General features: G+C 44.8%; 1 protein-coding gene across 2 annotated transcripts; it reads left to right on the forward strand.

Moving 5' to 3' along the window:
- The first annotated feature begins 10166 nt into the window (after nt 1-10166).
- On the forward strand, nt 10167-20434 carry LOC309377217 (gap junction gamma-1 protein-like). Of its 2 annotated transcripts, none has more exons than XM_081924203.1 (3): nt 10167-10329; nt 17629-18792; nt 19431-20434. In XM_081924203.1, exons 2-3 carry the CDS (start codon nt 17646-17648, stop codon nt 19436-19438), a joined length of 1155 nt encoding a protein of 384 aa, XP_081780329.1. In that variant the 5' UTR covers nt 10167-10329; nt 17629-17645; the 3' UTR covers nt 19439-20434. The 2 variants fall into 2 exon arrangements, with proteins under 2 accessions (XP_081780329.1, XP_081780328.1); XM_081924202.1 differs by lacking the exon at nt 10167-10329 and adding an exon at nt 11097-11193.
- The last annotated feature ends 491 nt before the right edge of the window (nt 20435-20925 follow it).

The following is a 20925-nucleotide window of genomic DNA, read 5'->3' on the forward strand; positions in this document are numbered from 1 at the left end:
CCAGAGGCTTTTTGAGGCTGCTCAGCTAATGCGTGAGAAAGTTTCACCACACTTCATTCAGCTATGCAGCTGACACAGAAAAGCTTTTCCATGCATCCGCTGAGTAAACCTCAACAAGCCTCCAACTCATGAGGAGACCCTTTCCAGAACCCAAGAAGGACAACCTCTTCAGGCTCCAGGGAGCGTCTGCTCGTGAGCCGGAGATGCACCAGGGCTTTCTGACTAACAGCTGACACAAGGGAAAGTGCAGCAGTAGCAGCCACTTTCCTGAGCCCAGCGGCTGAAGAGCCTCAGCAAAGCCCTGCTGAGCTTCTGGCTTGTGAGGAGACCCTCCCTGGAGCCTGAAGACGATGTCTCCTTAGCGTTTTGGGGAGGGTCTCCTCATGAGTCAGAAGTTCAGAAGGGTTTTGTTGAGGCTCTTCAGGTCTCTCCCCCACCACCACTTTTGAGTTTTCCACGCCACACACATAAATGGGGTGGGCGGGTGTTTAAAACAAGGGAATGTTATCAGTTGTCTTCCAAGAACCCCCCACCCCAGCAATTTTCAAATGGTGTGTGGGGAGGAAAAGTTTGAGAACCACTGGTCTAGTATGCATGCAGAAATTACTATTTACAGCATTTTTTCCAGATAATTGCTTAATTGGAAAGATAGCTAAAGCGGAATTAGTGTGGTCCAGTAGTTCTGCTTTCATAAGCTTGTGCTCATGTAGTCTTGTTCTGTTAAAGTTAACCACAGGATTTTCTGGTAAACGGCAGCCAACTATTACTTCCTTGTCACATGAAGGAATGGCTGGAACTGCCTCAAGATGAGAGTGTGTTTTGTGTGTGTGGTTTTTTGATGTTATTTGGGGTTCAGTTATTATTTCTACCCAGCCTATGAGAGAATAGCATACTAAGTTTATAACAGAAAAATTAATCCTAACCAAGGTAAATGTAAAGGTGTAAAAAAGTTTAATCTACCACAAGTGTGACATGCATTATATTGGTATATGTGGGGACAGGTAGGGTGGGCTAATGAACATTAATATTACCAATTCAAGGGACTGCACATAATGAAGAGAAATCTCAGTTTAGTCCTTCCTGCCTGATACCTTCTCAAAACCAGCAAAATAGGAGCTCTTTCAGCTGAACTCATTCTCCCTCATCAAGCTTTATGTCTGTAGTGATGATGATGAGGATGATGATTTATTTATATGCAGCCCATCCGATTGGGTTGCCCCAGTCCCTCTAGGCAACTTCCAACAAATGAAAACATAAAACACAGTAAAATATCAAACACTAAAAACTTCCTGATGTCTTCTAAAAGTTGTATAGTTTTATGTCATCACCTTGACATGTGATGGGAGGGCGTTCCACAGGGAGGGCGTCACTGCCGAGAAGTCCCTCTTCCTGGTTCTGGTTCCCTGTAACTTCTTGCAGTGAGGGAACTGCCAGAAGGCCCTTGGAGCAGAACCTCAGTGTCTGGGTTGGACAAGGCAGGTGGAGAAACTCCTTCAGGTATACAGGGCTGAAATTGTTTAGGGATTTAACTCTTTGAATTAAAGAGAATTCAGGACTTCCAGGTTGGCGCCTCCAGACAATGGCGGAATTCCTCTGATCGGGAGGAATTTGCTTTGTGGAAACTATATATATCGTTTATATATTGTATTGTATTTTCTTTTTTTTGTTTTTGTTTTGTTTTTTCATCTTTTTTTCTTCTCTTTTTCTTCTTTTTTGTAAGGTTTAAAAGTAATAAATATTATTTTTTTAAAAAAAAGAATTAAAGAGAATTCAGCTCTTTGAATTGTGCTTGGAAACATAATCAGAATTGTGACCGGAAATTACTCAAACTCAAGAGAACACAGTGGGGTCTTGGATGTTGATGACACACAGCTTCCATCTCATGAGGCAACAAGGGTGGCTCCTGTCTGAGGGTGGTGCCTCTGCACTGTTATCTTACGCAATACAATGGAATGAAATCTACATTTGTTCCCATTTTTAATGCTAGTGGAGCCACTTCTCCACTCATTTGGTAAACTCCAGGGATGATCTTGTGGCTTGCTGGGGCCAGAGCCCCAAATTATTTGTTTTGCAGTGGACCCTGCATCATCGGTCCCCTCCCCTCTCCCACCTTAACTATGTTGTTTTTTAGAAAACAGCTGGATGCACTGCAAAGCAGTGGTGGTGAGACATCTGCCAACCACTTCCTTAATTTTCCCAAAGGCAATTTGTCATGGGCCCACATCAACTTTTTATTGTTTTGTGAGTGCCTAGCAACACCTTGGGTAAATCCACCTCTACTTCAGAGGAGAAATGTCATCAAACAGGAGCTGCCACAAATGAAAATTAAACAGAGACAAATGAAAGACCCTAATTGCGCAAGAGAGAGATGAGTGCAGGAGGTTTCAGAAAGCAATCTCTATATAGGGGGAAGGCTAATAGATAAAGAAGATGTCTTCTACCTGAGGCTGAGCACAAATGCAAAATCCATCTACATATGCGACCTTGTTGCAATGGGCATCACTTGGAAATGCAGCTCAATAAATAACTAGCTCTAAAATGCTCTCGTCTCAAGACTGGATACTAAGGGGAAATTTTTGTGTTTCTAATTAGTTGTAGGTGCCTTCTGGATTCTATCCAGAAGAGCCAATCCCTTAGTTGACACTTATTCAAAGTCAAAGCAGAGCTCCGTTCTGGAAAATAATAACAGTCTGAAAACATATTGAAAAGTTGCTTTCCAGAGTTGCTTATCACCCAATCCCATATAGAACAGTACATTATACAGGGGTTGGCAACCTAAGGCCCATGGGCCACAAGTGGCCCATAGGGGTCGTTTAACCGGCCTATGGACCCCGCCACCCGCTCAGTTGGCTCCCATGCACTATGCTAAACTGGCGCAGAGAAGAGCGAGGACCACCTTCCGCGACACTGGCTGGCTTCCCATTGGCTGCAGGAAGCTCCTGCAGCCAATGGGAAGCTGCGCATGCCTTCTCCGTGCTGGAAGGAGCACCGGAAATAGCGTTTGTGCATGTGTGCGTACGCATGCACTCCGGCCCACAGTGTCGTCTGCAGGACCGTGAACTGGCCCAAGCCACAAAAACTTTGCCGGCCAAATAGCATTAACATGTTTTTTTAACTGAGAGCAGTCTGCTTTTCGCTTAATTGTTGGCCACCTTGATTCTGTGCCAAGAGCTACTAATATTCCTGATGGTAGAGAGTATAATCTGAAGAAAATTATTCTAGTTTTCAAAAGTTTAATCCAGTTCACATCAGAGCCCCAAGGATTTCAACAGGATAGAGCATTTGAGTAAGCACTTTGCTACCTAATACCTTTAGGGCAGGTAGTCAACTATATGAACCACTAATACAATATTTTGTCCCAAGTGTGATGTTTTGCTCAGATGGCATCAGGTCTGCTCAGGCAAATCATGAGGTATTTGGATCTGTATTTCTATTCTTGTTACCTCTGAAGACAAAAGCAGCTGTTGGGAATGAAGGGGTTACACAGTATCTGCCTTTCCCTCCTTAATCTCTAAAGCCATCTGCAGCTGCTTTACATAATGGAAACCCTGGGGCAATGAGGGAAGAATCCATTGCAGAACTACTACACAATAGTTCTGCCCTGAGTGAAGTCCTGGCTAGTCAAGAATTGAGGCATGACCTGTGTCTTAGAACATGGCTTACACCACACACAGTGATAAAGTAGGAGATGGAGGTAGGGTGATTTTTAAAACAAAAGAGGCCTAAGCAGGAGAATCCTTTCCTTGCCCCAGGGCTTTTGTCCTGAAACAGCCTCAACCCCATCCCATTTCTCTGTATGGGGCATATTTCCCACTTGTTGTTGTTGTTTGTTGTTTAGTCGTGTCCGACTCTTCGTGACCCCATGGACCAGAGAACGCCAGGCACCTCTGTCCTCCACTGCCTCCCGCAGTTTGGTCAAACTCATGCTGGTAACCTCGAAAACACTATCCAGCCATCTCGTCCCAGTCAAAAAGAACAAAGCTAAGGGTGAGGAGCTGTGTGCAGAGGTCAAATATGGCAGGCAAAGAGAGTCTGGCACCTCTTTCCTCCCTATTGCTATTAGGCTTATAACAAAAACAAAAAAACACTCCACTTCACTCCTGTGATAACACACAGCTCTGCTACCACCCCATTCAGGCAGAATTTGAGCACTGTACTGTATATAATGTGCCTGTGGGAGCAGGATTCTGGGAGATAAGCAATGAGGAAGCCACTTCCCCTTTCAGCATAGGGTGTTTTTCCCCTCCTGCCCTTCTCCCTTTCCTTTATTGTATATCTGTCTTCTGTCAGAACAGAGCTATCATTCTTTCTATGCCTGTTTTTAAAATTTCCATTCCCCCCCCACCCTCAAAAGCTGCTTCCCTTTCATCCAGCCCCACAGGAGAGGTTTTGTGGAAAAGCATTTCCTTCCTCAGGCCTTGCCTACGCAGCATCACAGACTTGCGTTGCCATTGTATCTGACCACAACAGCTGCCAAGTTTTTACCAAGAAGCAAACTGTGGCCTTGTCAGTCTTGAGTTTTTGTAGGAAATGTCCTCTCTTCCCTGTGTACAGCAACTGGAGAACAACATCTCTGCCCTTTAAATGCTTCCTCAGAACAACACCAGGCTGAGAACAGGCTTCCATTTGGCCTTTCCTTGACTCTGCTGTTGAAGTCCTTGTGGGCTTCTCTGGTGCTTTCTAATGCTAAAAAGGAGAAGAGCCCTTTGCCTGACCAGATTCACAATCCTTTTTAAATCTTCAAGATCTAATCTTTATTGCCAGGTTGCCGAGGGCTTCAATTCTGAACTGATTTGGGCTAGAGGTGAAGCTCTTTGATCCAAGCCTTGATCTTAAAAGGGCAGAGGCAAAGTTGGTTACAGACAAAATGGCGCCTACACTTCTGGGGCTCAGCTTTCAGTGTCAAACAGCTGGAAGCAGCTGTCAAGCAGCTTAAAGAAGCAAACGTTTTGTTGTGAACAACAGTGAGGGGTTTACCACAGTGCAGCCGTCGGAAATGAGGAATGGACACACTTTCTCCTAAGGTTACAGCCCCTATTTATTTATTTACTGACACTCGCCAGAATGACTGGGCAACAGACCCATGACTAAAATGCTGGCGTGATCGGTGTGTGGATGGGAACTAGGTTGCTTTCAGAATTTCAAATGCTATTTGGGCCTCTTCAGAAATGCTCTATTACTGTTAAGTTGTGGAGAGCCAAATGTATTCCCTTCAGTTCATACATCTGGTGCCGGAGCACCTAAATGGCTTCCTCACTCTCTACATGTGGAAACACGTTTGACTGTGGCTGACTCATAAATAGCACTTTTAAGTCATTTGGAATGTCATAGTATGAATGCCTGCACTGTTGGCAAACAGCACAAGTCCTAACAGTTCGTGTCAAACACACACACTTACTTTAACTTAAGAAGCTTAATATAAGCACAGGGTGTGCTAAGTTATCAGTAGTAAGATTATAATGTCTTATTTGGGGAATTCTTGTATGTGCTTATCCTGTTTTGCAGGGTGCATTTGCACCCTATTTGGTCCTGTGCAGTCTCAATGATGACAATAAAAATAAATGCAGGCAACCCTACCCGACCCACACCTTAGCAAATCTCTCCTACCCTCACCCCTCCCCTGCATTTGTTGTGTTATTGTTCCTTGCAACCATTCTGAAGAATTCAGGATACAATTGTAAGCTCTTAAAAGGCTATCTTCAAAGGTCTTTTTTAATATAGAAAAGCTTTATATTTAACTTAAAAAATAAAAATAAACTGTTAATAGGTGATAGCCAACATTTGTCATAGACTTAAATAAATGCCTATTGATTTAAATGGGCCTACTCTGAACATGATTTACAGTGGTACCTTGGGTTAAGAACTTAATTTGTTCCGGAGGTCCGTTCTTAACCTGAAACTGTTCTTAACCTGAAGCATCACTTTAGCTAACCCGAGGTAGCACTGTACTTGGTTGTCACCTAATGGGATTAGATAAAAGATCTGTTAGCCCAGTGTCCAGTTTCTGATAGCAACCGGTTTTTCCATTTTTCTATTTCTGGTCGCTACCTGCAAACAATGATATAACCAAAGCTGTGTGGAGTGCTCAATGTATTATTTATTTTTATTTGTACTATTACTGTCTTCTGGTGGAGCATATGTTTTGCATACAAAATGTATTGGGTTCAAATAGTGACACCCTCAAGCTGCACGTATGATGTCATGCACCCACCCACCCCAAATCTTGGGCGCTAGACGGCACCTCTGCACAAGGCTTCATAAAAAAAAACACACCTTAACCCTTTAACAAGGTGTTTACATTACCTATTTTAATGCTCAAATAAAGAGGTCAGAAATAGAACATTTTCTGTTATTTGAATAGAATGGAAATTGAAGCAAGGGTGGGGGGGGGGGGAGACTTAATGAAGAAGGGCTGTTACCCATAACTCCATGCCACAAATAAAGGAAAACAATGTTATAATAAGCCATGCTGGGTTTGTTTTATGTCTGCAGGTTGGACCTGATTACCCTTTTAGAATTTAGGGGCAATTTGTCCCTAGCATAAAAACAAAATAGAAAGTGGCACATTGCTGGAAAGATTGCTTTCAGATTTGCCTGTACTATTTGTGTGTACATGTGAATGTAGTGTAGAAAACAGAAAAAAGCCTTTTTAGAATTGAATGTGCATTCTAGCCAATGTCTGGTTTATAATTTTCATTATAGGTGCAGGTAATGCATAAACCTTCCCAGGGGCAACAGAATGATTGTAAAGGGTAGAAAGATTCAACAGTGGTCTTGTTTTGTTTCCACAGCTTACAAATACTTAAACTCTGAATATCTCATAGGAAAGGCAATGACAATTGCCTATTATATCAAGAAGGGTTTTTTTTGTAGTAACCTGTCCCTTGGTGTGGCAAGCATAGCTGCAGGCATTTAACTATCATGAGCTGTGACTGTTTTATTGTTGTTTGCTTTCCTTAGCAACTAGGAGAGCAGGAAGCCTTGCAATGATAACATTAAAACCTGCTCCTGGGTTTTAATTTAAATAACAATATAAATTTAACTAACAATTTAAATAACAAAACACAAATGGATGGAAAAAGGAGAAGGGAGGAGAATAATCTGGTGTCAAAGAAGAAATCAGGCCTATTGTCTCAACTAGCTCCAGGATACTGTGGAAGGAAATCAGCCCTGAGTGCTCACGGGAAGGACAGATCCTGAAGCTGAGGCTCCAATACTTTGGCCACCTCATGAGAAGAGAAGACTCCCTGGAAAAGACCCTGATGTTGGGAAAGATTCAGGGAACAAGGAGAAGGGGACAACAGAGGACAAGCTGGTTGGACAGTGTTCTCGAAGCTACCAACATGAGTTTGACCAAACTGTGGGAGGCAGTAGAAGACAGGAGTGCCTGGCGTGCTCTGGTCCATGGGGTCACGAAGAGTCGGACACAACTAAACGACTAAACAACAACAACGGTGGAAGGAGTTGTTGTTGTTTAGTTGTGTCTGACTCTTCATGACCCCATGGACCAGAGCACGCCACTACAGTGGAAGGAGTACTGTACTGTTGAATGTCCTCCCTACCCCAAATCAAATCATCTGAAAATATAGCTAAAAGTTCACAAGTACAAAACAAATAAAATACATCATAAATCAAGGCATGGAAATAAAATTAAAGATCTCTATATTGGCAGCTTAATTCTGTAAGATTAAACAAAACAAAACAAAACACACCACCCAGTGATCACATCAAAGGCTATCTAGTCCAGTATCTTATTCTCACAGTGGCCAACTAAATGCTTAGGGGCATCTTGCAAGCAAGGCCTGAGTGCAATAGCTCTCTTCCACTCTTGAACCCCAGCAGCTTGGTGTGGAGGGGTTTACTTCTGATACCGAGGGTAACTACATACCTGTCATTCCTAATAGCCATTGATACTTATCCTCCAATAACTTGTCTAATCCCCTCATGGTAGCAAATTCGAAAGTCTGATTAGAAACATGCTCTTTTGGTTGCCCTGAATCTCACAGCATTCAGCTTCACTGGGTGGCTTTGGGTTCTAGCATGAAAAAGAAGAAAAACAACAACTTCTATCCGTTTTTTTCATCCCATACATAATTTTATGCAGCTCTACTCTTATTGTAGAGTAAATCTCATTACACTGTGTTTAGGATTGCTGCATGTAAAGAGCCGTTTCTGCCCCTGCTTCTCAGCTAATTTCATCAAAAAGTGGGGTCATCCTTGGTGCTATAAGCCCATTAAATAATCAAGTGTTTTTACTGCAGTGGTTACTGCCATAGCCATGTTCTAGGTGAGTGTTGTGTTCAAGTATGAATGAAGGGAACTTTCACATATTCATAGAATCGTAGTCAGAAGGGTGACTCTAAGGGTCATCTAGTCCAACTGCCTGTAATGCAAGAATCTCAGCTAAAGCATCCATGACAGATGGCGGCCATCCAACCTCTACTTAAAAAGCTCCAATGAAAGAGAGCCAACAATATCCTGAGGCAGTCCATCCCACTGTCAAGCAGTTCAGTTGAGCATAATTTTACAGTTTTATCTTGTCTCTTTTTTAGCTCTGTACTTTTCCAAGCCACCGTGAGGCAATAGTTTTAACAGTTTTACACACTTATGTGGAAATTGCTAATGTTTACAAACTGGTCCGCAGCGCTTTGAATTTGAAATATGTCAGCTTGCACTGGGGGAGGGGAGAAGGCAGTCTTTGAACATGCATGCAAGGGGCACGGTAATGAAAACCGTAGAATCTCTGGCAGAATCCGAGACCAGGGAGAAGAGTCTGTGGAAGAAGATTGGAAGAAATTTAAAGACTACTTACAGAAATATTGTAAGATTAAAGAATGTTAGAATGTTGTTGGAATGAAATTAAGTGGTTTTTAGCAGTAATGCTATAAAGGAGCATGTGAAAATGGATTGTTAATAGGCGAGAAAGTAAAGTTATAATATATTAAGATAAAGGATTAAGATAAAAAAAAGAGGGAAAGGATTTGCTGAATTAACCAACTGAACTGGAATACAAAAAAGGGAGGTGTGAGGAGGTCAGGGAAACAAGTAAATGAAGGATAAATTATGGAAAGATGGATTTATTTTTTAATTGTTTTTTTCTGTTTTTTGTATTTTTTGTTTGCTTCTTTTTTCTACCTTTTTCTTACTTTTGTAACCTTTTTTGAAATTTCAATAAATATCTTCTTTTTTTAAAAAAAAGAAAACTGTAGAATCTCAGTGAACAACTTAGTGTTCTAGATTGCAAAGTACACTTTCTCAGGGTCTTGCAGGGGCAGAGGAGAAAAATAAGTCAAAGTTATTGCATGCTCATGCAAACTTATTTCGGAGTCAGCTATAGTGGACTTGGGTAACGTGCATCTGAGTCAACATGCACATGGTTTAACCATTGATGCAAGGCAGGCATGCCTTTTCAGCTGACAGATGGTTTTTGCTTGTGTGCTGCTGTTCAAAGGGAGTATCTTGCAGAACTGAACTTGCTCTAGACCTAACTTCTCAATTTCACCGGCCTTATGTGATGGCCTTGCTTGCAGAAGTGCAAGGCCTTATACAAAATGAAAGCTAGGGGACTGCACCCAGGGGCCTCTATGTGAGTTGAGTGGAGTGCCTTGGTATCCTTTGGAGTTTATGGAGATAACATGAGGCCCTGACCACGCAGGCTTGTTTCTTTGGGCCCACATAATTGTGTCACCACGAGTCCCCAGAAGTTGCTTGTGACCTTGGGCATCAGGTTTGGCGGGTTACTAAGGTGTAAGAGTCACACCCTCAGGCTCCCTCATGTTTCTTAATAAATCTGTGGCCCCTTTGATGAAGGTGTTAGATGGATTTATTTGAGGGAATGTTGATAAATTACTTTTAATTTCCAGGCTGTCTTGAGGGGTGAGTAACACTTAAGTAACCAGCAGTCAATTTACAAAATGGAGGGAGGGGGTAAGTCTGGGAGTTCAAATCTGCTTGAAATGCTTGTCCTCTGATCCTAGATGCATGGATCTGAGCAGCTGCAGGTATGCAGTGCTGGTAGGATGCATTCTGTACTGGCCAGAGAGAGGCATTTTTATTGTTATACATTTCAGAAGCAAACTTTGCATTTGGAATAGGGTGGGGACTGAACCCCGCCTCAAATTAACCCTTGCAAGTAACCCAGTCCGGGTTTTGGGTGCTCTCATTTTCCCTTCCCGCTGCGCCAGGGAAGCAGGCGGGCGAAGAGGTTCAAGGCCCGACCACATCACTAAATTCCAAGCAATAGCTTGGCGCACGTTCCACCCATTAAAATGCGAGGCGTCTATCGATAGGGCAGCGCGCAATCCAAAAGGGATCGCCTCTGCCTAAGCAGTAAGGAAATGTAATGGGCGGCAAGCAAACCAATGAATCGGGGAGGGTGGGGAGCAAAAGGCCCGAGCGGCACTACTTTACTGTGCTTTTTTCTTTTTTTAAAGTGGAAAGAGATTCCTAAGGCTTTGCAGGGCGTGGGGGGAACCCCCGACAGACGCCCAAACCATGCAAGCATTTTGACGACGATGATAGACGAATTTCCTCTGATTAATGTCTCGGGAGGACTTTCACTGATTGTTGCAATGACTCCTCGTCCTGTGACGCCCGCCCAAGTTTAATCATTTAGTCCGTACCGGCGAGCGGCTGGTATGATTCACATCCAGGGATATCCCATCTCTGAATGTTTCCGTGCTCCTTGGAACTTAAGTTCCACTGCAAGGATTCACGAATATATGAAGTAAGCGGAGTTTTCTCCCGAGAAAACACGTGCCTGGGATCGGGCCGCGGATCCGTGTCTTTCTCTCTCTCGGCTCCGCCAAACTCGGAAGACCTACTCCTAGCGCCGAAAGTTTGTTTTCCTCCGCGCCACTGGCAGAAGAAAGGCAGGCAGGCGGACCGTGTGCAGCCTCGCCCCCAGCCGGGGAGGAGAATGGGTGTCGACGTGTATTGCACACGTTCGGACACGCGGGCTCTTTGCCCGCCATCCCCAGTCTCTCATTACAGTAGTCAGCGTTGGGTTTTTCCCCCCGGCAGGAGGCGGGGGGAGGAGGAGGAGGAGGGGAAAGGGGCGGGGGTCCCTCCCAAGGCGTGGCCGAAGGGGGCGGGGGGCGGCGACGGTCTGGGGCCCCTTTGTTCGGACGGGCGGGAGAAGAGCGAGTGCAGCGGGGCGGGAGTCTTTTGTGAGCTCCGCCGGACGAGAGTACAGTAAGTGAGGAGGGACTGGGGTGGCGGGGAGGCTGTTTGGGGCTGGGGGCTCTTTGCCTTGTCCCCTTGTGCGCGCGTCTTCCCCGGCGAGCTCCGCCAGGTCGTGTGGAGCCTTCGGAAACCCTCTGAAGCTCATGGAGAAATGGCTCGGTGATTGGGTGACTGACTTGGGGTGGGGGGCAGGTGGAATTTGAGGGGGCCACACGAAGGGTTTCGCAGGGCCAGGAGGGCAGGCATCCTCGCTTCATGGCCTTCCCTCCCATTCCTAAGCTTCTGGATGTGAGCGTTTTCCAGGCAAGCCCCGGCGAGGGAGGAAGAGCTAAAAAGTAGATTCTCACGTTATGCATTTCGAGGAATTTGGTTTCTTTGTGATAGGTAATGCTATCTTTTTTACTCCCGGAGCTGCCCATTGTTCCGGGCACCGATAGCTTATCGCTGCGCTGCCCGCAAGAGCACTCTGTCTTGATTGCGGATTAATTAACCGCGCCGTGATTTATATGGTATACCCATAATAATGGTTAGAAACCCACCCCTCCACCCCGACAAGACAAAAAATGGAGAGGGGATACATTTTCAGGTCGCCCTGGTTGTGTGTATAGCGAGGACCGTGTTGAGTGATTTGGGGCATATGCCCCAGATTAGCGAAGTATAAGAGTTTTGAACCAAGGGGGCATCTACATATGGCCGTGGGGGCTTCTGACTCGCATTTTTTGTTCCAGTTGCCCCCTTTGAGGCAAAAGTTGGTTTTGAGGCATAAAAGGACAGAAGTACAGTACTTAACTTAAGGAGGGATAACACACCCTGGGGGCTAGGGCTGGCCATGATATTTTAAAGTGCCCTATGTGCTCAAGCATATGCTTTATTCAGGTGTGCTCGTTGGGCAGCTGATATTTGTCCAATTTATCCAGGAAATGCTCCTTTGCTGGTAAACACACATTTGTGCCAAGTAGTCTTGTGGTCAGTAGTCCTTTGAAAAGAACAGGCTTGGTATTGGTTGGAGTGTAACATGGAGGGGTGGACATAGACCCAAACAACCAACTCCCAACAAGGGATTTGTCTAGCTTGACTCTCCTATGGTAGGGAATTCCTGTGACTTCCTCCATTGTCCATTCTCCTTTGAGTAGCATCAAAGTCAGCTTGGCTCCCTGATTCGTGCTGCATGTGGTCTCCAAGCACATGGCCAGTGTTGAAAATTGTAACTGTAAGCAAAAGGCAATCCTGTTTGCCTGGAGTTCTGGTAGCATTATTCCATCATTATTTATGTATTATATAATAAAGCTTCCTTCATCCCAAAAGGATCCCAGAGTGGGGTACAATCACCTGTAAAATATAGTAGTGTGTGTGTGTAGTATTTTAAATTTCATATGTTTCAAAGTAGAGTTTTATTTTTTCCTTTGTTTTATTGTCTTATCTTTTTGTAAACCGCTTTGAGGGTTTTAAAAAAAGCAGTGTACAACTAATAATACAACTAATAAATATATAATAAATATATAGCCATAAAAATTCTAACTTCAATGTATACAACCACAATGAATAAGCAGTTCTTAGCTAATCCGCCCTCTCAGTGCTTGTTAGAAGAAAAACTTGTTTATTTGGCAGCAAAATGCAGGTAATGAGGGGGGTAGTCTTGTTTCCAATTCAAAGGAGTTCTACACCTTTTGCACTGTTTGTAGAGGTGCCAAAACTAGTGTGTAATTGAGCTTTGTGGTTATCTCTCTGACAAGTGTTATAGAAAAAAATAGGGAGTTTGGTTTTTGCTGCCCAACTGAGTTGCCCAACTGAGTCATGGTCCCCTAAGTCCATGACTGGTCAGAGATGAATGGATGGAGGCAAGATCCATAGAAAGCAAGGCAGGTCTTTATTTTTCTGTTGCAACAGAGTTGGCTCCCCTCCTTTGCAAGGTCGTTTGAGGGACCCAGAAAAATGGTGCCGAAGCCCCTATAAAGACTTTTGAAATTGCCCACCCTGTACCGCAAGACCTCAAAAAAACAACAACATTCATACATCACAGAAGGAGGCGTTCTCCAGCAGAAATTTGAGAGTGTTGCTTCTCTCCTGTCTGCCAGGATACCTGATAATGCCTTACTTCATTGCATTTTCTGGGTAGCCTGGCCATTTCTCTGAGATAGTAAATTATTTCCTAAATCTCTTACACATATTGATAGTTTGCTCAGTTTAACAGATACTTGCCAGACTGTATTTGCAGGAATGTGTAAGCTCCTACAGTCCAAAGATAATTGGAAAGCTTTTCCCACTTCCTCCCTTACAGCAGAGAAATATTTGAGGTCAATTTGGGAGAGTCAACATGGCTTCAGGATTGCTCTCCTGTACTATTTCAGACACGTGGTTTATATACTTATGTATGTGTTTGCCTTGTACATTTATGACCATTCTATATTTGAGTCCTTAGAATTCTTATAACACAAGTAAAAAATGGCATATTAGAAATAAATAACTACTATGGTATTAGGTAGCAAAACTTTTTTCCTGTGTGCTCAGTTGCATTGCTACTCACATTGCATTACAGAATAGAATTGAAATGAACCAACCCAGAAGAATGAAGTAAATCCCCCATTCTCCTAGCCTGCCTTCTAACTTCTCTTATCACTCCCTTTGAATACAGACTTGTAAATTTCTGTCACCTATGGCATTCTGAAACCAGATAAGGGAGCCTTTGTAAGTTGGAAGAAAATTGTCCTCCACCCCACCCCCACCCCCATTTCAGTATGTTGTGCTAGAAATATCCTTACATGGGAGGGAAAGGCTAGAAGAGCATATGGATTAGTAATTTTTGTGAATTTATTTGCAAACCTTTGAATGGGTATGGTGAGGTGGTCTGCTAGTACAACTGTTACATCACTCCTCCAAAACACACATACGTGAGATTAGGCTGCCTCCATTCAGTTTTAAGATTACTACAGTAAGCCCTCAAGGAGTGGGGATTTTCCTGGGATAGTGCCTACAGCCAAAATTGTGCATAGTCAAAACACATTAGGTGCAGTGATGGGTGGGATTGGCCAAGTTCTTTTTCCAAGGCATCCACCCCCTTTCCACTCCTTTTTAAAAAATGGTTTTTTGTTTGCTTGTTTTTTGCTTCGCGCATAAAACTGAATGTGCACAAGTTAAATGTAAGTTGTGAATGTACTGTGCCTTCCCTTGTGGCATTCTGCTGTTAGCTGGGAATGCAAATAAAGAGGTAGTTTTAGAGAAAAGGGTGAAAATCTTGCATAAACTGTCTAGCTGGTTGGGGCTGATGGGATTTGTAGTCTCCAAGATCTGGAGGGCTCCAGGATGAAAAAGACTGGTCTAGGCTGCTTTCACCTGTGTGATAACTGCATACCACCTTCCCTAGGGTGTGCACCTTCAGATCCTGCAAAGTATTCAGTCCTCTCAGGTGCAAAGAATTGACTTGATAGCAGCGTTCCCTTGAGCACAGGTCTCCTTTAAAGTTTATCAGGCTCTGAAGTGTGTGTGTCAGGCAGGTTGGAGATTGAGTAAGGTTGTTAAACTGAAGTAACACTGTCCTGACTGATGCTCTAAAACTGCTTTACAGTGCACACTAGTGGCTGTTTCTCATGTCTTTTTTATGTCAGTTTAGTCAACTGAGTACAAGATGCTTGTGTGCAAATAACCATTTTCTCCTTTATGTGAGTAGAAAACAATTGAATGCTTGTGGTCAGTGAGAATTGGGAGCTGGAAAAAGTTCTGGGAAAACCTATGGAAATTAGGGAAATTTGCATTGGGAAATTTTCAGTTTGGCTTGGAAATTTTTTGGATATGCTAGGAAGTTATCTGATATAGCATGTTTTGTTTCCCTTGTATACACTTGCTAAAAACCTTGAAATTGCCACGGTTTCCTAATATTTTTTTTCAGTTCACATTGAGTTATTGCTACTAATGAACTTGGGGAATGGAAAATTTCCTGCAGAAAAAGAAAACCAAGGAAACTTTTCTTCCCCATTTTGCTACTTGTGGCAGTCATGGTTTTTGAACTCTTGACTATGTTCAGAGAACACCTTTGGGGATAACTGAGAAGGATGTCTGCCCCCACAAGGCTGTTCTGCAGGTTGCAGTTCTAACAACTTTTAAAGTACTGGTGGTTTAGTTAAGAAGCGTTACCCTTACAGCTCAAAGTTGGGGATTGCAGGCTATTTCCTAGATCACAACAAACGCCTGCCACATATGTTAGAAGAAGGCTATTGGAGTAGCTTCTGCTTTTTTCCTTCCAGTGATACCCACCTCTGAATGGAGATAGCAGGTGTAGGAAGCAGAGCAAAGTGGGTGGGTGGGAATCTTCATTCCCTTGTCGGCATCACTGATGCAATCTTCTGCTTGGGAGGGAAAACAATAGTCTATTCCCCTGCTTACAGCATGCGTGTGAATGCTGGAGAAATAAAACACTTTGCTTCTCTTTGCATGACTTTAGCTTCAGCACTTTTGGGTGTGTTGTGCATGTACTGTTCAAACAGCTAAGAGAGGGAGGAGGACCTCGCTAGCTAAGCCCTGGCATGGTGATGGGAACAGGAAGCAGAGGTGATTGAGCACCCTTAAACTTTTGCCCTGTAGAAGCTGAGCATAGCACAAACTTCTACCCTGGGGCTGGCTGGGGTGCCTCCTTTACTCCAGGATGCTTATTGTATGTGAGCATTGGGGCGTCACACCCGCCCCAGGCGCACCAGGACGTGGCATCCATCCAAAGGTTGAGGCAAGCCTCTTGAGTTGACTCCCAGAAGCAGCTGCTCTGCCAAATCTCCTGCACTGATCTCAGGGCTAAGTTGACAGCAGGGAGTGTTCCTAGGAGGCAGGGGAGAATCAACCCTCCCCATGAGTAGTATAGGCAGATACTTGGCTTCGTATCCCATGCCAGCCCTCATCTCCATTCAGCTTTGTCACTGTGTGTGTGCGCGCGCGTGTCATTGTTATAATATGTGTATGAGATGAGTCAAGCAGAATTGGGTTTCCTCTCAGGAGGAGGGTCAAAGGAAATGTGATGTCAGCAAGCTGTAAAAATTCATCACTTTATATGAGGTAGGGCTAAAAAAGTAATGGTGGGCAGTTTTGTGAGTACACACCCACCCACCCCATGGTGGAACATACAGACACTGCATTTTACTTTTTCAGCTAATGGTTCTGGCGGTGAGTGGTTTGGATCAAGACCACAGTGTAGGGAAAGGCTTATTCCCTCCCTCTGCCTATGTTGGATTTCAAATCTAAATGGTCTCCCCTGTGGCTGCTTTTGGCCAAGCACACACACACAAAAATTGTTTGGGAGATGCGTTCACGCTTCTCGGACATGAGTCTAGTTTGGCTCTGAGTTGACTCCGGAGATGGGAGGGGGAGTATTAAGTGTCTTAGAAACTTGTGCTTTTTGGGTATGGAAAGATTGGGCTGTGAGTCACTGGTTGGCTTTCTAACAGTAAGCAGGAAGTCTATGTATTTAAACGTGGCAAGAACCCATCTCCAAACTTGAGTTCTCTTGCCTGTTTACCTGTATAATCCATGTGTTTACAAGTATGTATTTGTTGCACACATGCTGAGTATGTACAGTATATACATAAAATAGTTGCCATCTACATCTTTAAAAGTGCAGTTTCTTAAGTGGTCCTCAGTTGTTGCTTTTTGTAGGTGCTATGCGATTATCAGTTGGAGGTCACCATGGGTATGATGGCAAAAGCCAAGTCATTTTGTAGTGAGTGGAATTAAGCTATGATTCACTCCTGCTCCAGGGTTTTTGTGGAGCTCATTCTTACATAATTACATGGGAAAATGGGAAGGAACCCCCATTTCTCCCCTGCCTGAGGATTTTGTCAATTTCTAAGTGGAAAAATTGACAATAACCCCGCAAAAAACCCTTAATATATTTTTTCTCTTTTAGAATGAAGAGTGGAGTGTTTACAAAGGGCTATGGCTGTTTTCTTTTTTAAAAAACTAACAAACTTAAGAAACAAGCTAACAAGTGAAACAGTAGAGGGTTCCCCCCCCCCCACTAATCCATGCAAACTTTCTGAAGTCCATGGGGATAAAAATGAAAGTTGAGAATAGGAAGCTTTAGATTTGTCTGAAACTGATCCTTACTAGAAAATCTGTTTTGAGATGGCAATGTTTTCAAAGATGTATTATTTATTGTTTAATTGACATGATGTGGTTTTCATGTGGATGCGTTTCCCAAATATAACAGGACACTTTAACACACCAAATTATAATAATGTCTGTTAGTTTCCCCCCAAAAATTCTAATTCTCATCACCACCAGAAATTGTGGTTCCCTCCCATGACTTCACTTTAAAAAACAACAACAAAACTTAGACATCTTGTGGGACTGGAGACTCTGCGTTCCTCCTTGTGGGGTCTTGGGCAGTTCACTTGGAAGCTTGTGGGGAAATCGGGTGAAATTACTTCAGTTTAACCTTCTGCCTACTGTGCTTGTTGACTGCAGGCGTGTGCTGAGCCAAGATGAGCTGGAGTTTCCTCACCCGCCTCCTTGAGGAGATCAACCAGCACTCGACTTTTGTGGGGAAGGTGTGGCTGACTGTGCTGATTGTCTTCCGCATTGTCCTGACGGCGGTGGGCGGCGAGTCCATCTACTATGATGAGCAGAGCAAGTTTGTTTGTAACACGCAGCAGCCGGGCTGTGAAAATGTCTGCTACGACGCCTTTGCCCCGCTTTCGCACGTCCGCTTCTGGATCTTCCAGATCATCATGATAGCCACGCCCTCGGTGATGTACCTGGGCTTTGCGTTGCACCGCCTCTCGCGCCAGCCGCCTCGGAAAAGCCGCGCCCCCGTGGTGCACCGTGGCGCAGGCCGCGACTACGAGGAGGCTGAGGACAATGGCGAGGAGGACCCCATGATCTTTGAGGAGGTGGAGCCCGAGAGGGAGGTGAAGGAGCCCGACAGCCAGAAGCACGATGGCCGTCGGCGCATCAAGAAGGACGGGCTGATGACAGCATACGTGCTACAGCTGCTGTGCCGCTCGGTGTTTGAGGTGGGCTTCCTGCTGGGGCAGTACGTGCTGTACCGCTTTGAGGTGATGCCCTCGTATGTGTGCACCCGCAGCCCCTGCCCTCACACAGTGGATTGCTTTGTCTCCCGCCCTACGGAGAAAACCATCTTCCTCCTCATCATGTACGCCGTGAGCTGCCTTTGTCTCCTGCTCAACGTCTGTGAGCTGTTTCACCTGGGCTTCGGCGGGATTCGGGATGCCCTACGCGGCCTTGATAGTAAGGACGGTGGTGACCCCCCCAGGTCCCAGTATGTCCAGAAGCATCCCAGTGCACCCCCGACCTACCATTCTCTCAAGAAGGAGACCTCCAAGAGACAGGTAGCCAAGGACAAGTTGGGCTACGCTGGAGAGAGCTTGGCTGGGCTGGCTGCCGACCGCTATGCTGTCGCACCAACCGTCCCGAGCCATGAGTTGGAGCGACTGCGCAAACACCTTCGGATGGCACAAGAGCACCTAGAAATGGCCTTCCACCTGCAGCCGGAGGACACGGCCAGCCCCTCTCGTAGTAGCAGCCCCGAGTCCAACGGGTTGGCTGCAGAACAGAACCGCCTCAACTCAGCACATGAGAAGGAAGGCGCAGCCTGTGAGCGACCGACTGGTAAGTGAAGCCTGGGTTAGGCTTTCCTAGGATGCCAGCAAAGGCTGTCTGTTGCAGCCTGGAAGAGCCAGAATCATGATGCCGTCTAGCTGGTGCTGACTGGTTAAGCTTGAAAGAGCTGCTAGTGCAGAGTGGAGGGCTGGGGTTTCCCTCTGCTACCTGTAGGTTCTGAATTGAGCCTTGTGAAGGATTACATCAAAGTGCAATATGGTTACGGATACTGCCCTGTGGCAATGTGTTTGAGACAGACAACCAGAAAATAGGCTGGATTAAAGTGAAAGTTGATGATTAGCATCCAGATGTAGCAAGCATCAACAGTGAGGAAATTTGACGCTCGGGGAACAATTGGGGAATTCCCTAAAACAGACAAACTGTACCCACACCTATTATTTTTTTTGCTAGAACTTCCGAGATCCACTACCTGGAGGCAGGTACAAAACACACCCACACAGTATTAAAGAAGTCTAAGCCTGGGAAATGGGCCTGAGTGCTAGAACTGAACTAAGCTCACTGTCCATTATCCAGCCCACAGCTTTCTTCACTGATGGACCTCAGCCCACCCTTCTTGGGATACAAACACATTTGTGAAGTGCAGGTTTGGACTGAGAAACTAACATGTTTTTCCTTCCTTTTTCCAGGCCTCTGAAGTACTGGGCCTCACTGGGCAGCTGCACAGATGACAACAGGAAGTGTCTGTGGAGAATTGGCAGTGTGTGAATGTCTGCTCCTAGCCTGAAGTTTGGAAACGCCCGGACAGAGTGGGTGGAGGGACAAGGATGTTCTCTGATTTTTGTTGGGTTGAGGGCAAGGAAGGGAAATGATGAAAGCCTCCTCATCCATGCCTCCTGAGGGGCACGTTTGGAAGTCTAGCTCCATGTATGTATGTATGTATGTATGTATGTGAGTGTGCGAGTGTCTTTTTTTAAAAAGGTTCTAAAAGGGACACTATTTTTTTTACTTTTATACATGTGGTAAAGGTACTAATTTGTTCTCTTCCTCTGCTGATTGTCTCCTCTTAGGAGGGATTTCCATGTTTTCTCTAGTCTAGCCTTCATCAACCTGGAGTCTTCCATGTATTTTGGACTACCAGCTCCCATCAGCCCCCAGCCAGCATGGCCATGGAAATTGATAGTCCAAAACATCTGGAAGACTCCAGGTGACGAAGGCTGCGCTAGTGGGACAGAGATAGGCAGCTATATAGCAGCATTCACTGTTTTTGTTGGGGTTTACTGTATAGGGGGGGGAGAGCAGAAAGAGGAATGAGATGTCCACAACTTTCTTGTCTTCTCTACACAGCCGCACAAAACCTGGTCATCTCTCTCTCTTTCCCTCTCCCCCGACACCAGATTTTGCAAGCAGTTGGTGGTTGGGCCAAAGATAATTGTACTACATTCCAAGATGCCAGTTTCTAAACGGCATCTGCCTTCCTGCCCTCTATGGGGTGCCGTGCTGGGTTCCCCGCTGAATTGCATCGGGACCCCAGTCACGTTTTGATCATCTCAGCGATCAACATGAATTGTGTTTGTATTTTTTGTCTTTTTATAATTTGCGGAAATAGTTAATGAAATTGTGGTTTTTTTTGCTCTTTTATATGAATATATATATATATTTGGTATAAATCAGGAGATTTGTTTTATAGGAATCCTGAGTTCCTGTCTCTCTTTTTTTGCGTCCATGGAGGGGAGGGAGGTTTGGACAGTGATGTGCCCGTATGAATCTTTCACTGCTGTCTTAAAAACCTCACTGACCACATAAAACCAAGACTGGGCGAGTTGGATGGGAAGGGATCAATTTAGCACTCTGGGTGTCTCGCTGGATGACTGGGCTTGGAGCCAAGGCAGGGAAAGACCAGGCCATTAAGGAAAGGCAGGAGCCAATCACCCTGTTGGCATGACAGCCATGGGTGTGTTCACTTGTGTTTCTGCCAATCACAGGAAATTTCTCACAGGGGCATCGGGTCCAGAAGTGTTCCATAGTCCTGCAAGTTAACAGTAGTGAAAACAAGGGGACTGAGAAGGAAGCAGGAAGTGGGTGTTGGTTGAAAGGCAAGCATTAAAGGCTAGAGGTGGCCAGACAGGGAGAATTTCCCTGAAAGCTGAGGCTGGCTAGGAGGGGAAGGGAAAAATGATACTG

Source organism: Podarcis melisellensis (assembly GCF_964234715.1).
Source record: "Podarcis melisellensis genome assembly, chromosome: 1".
Taxonomy (NCBI): Eukaryota; Metazoa; Chordata; class Lepidosauria; order Squamata; family Lacertidae; genus Podarcis; species Podarcis melisellensis.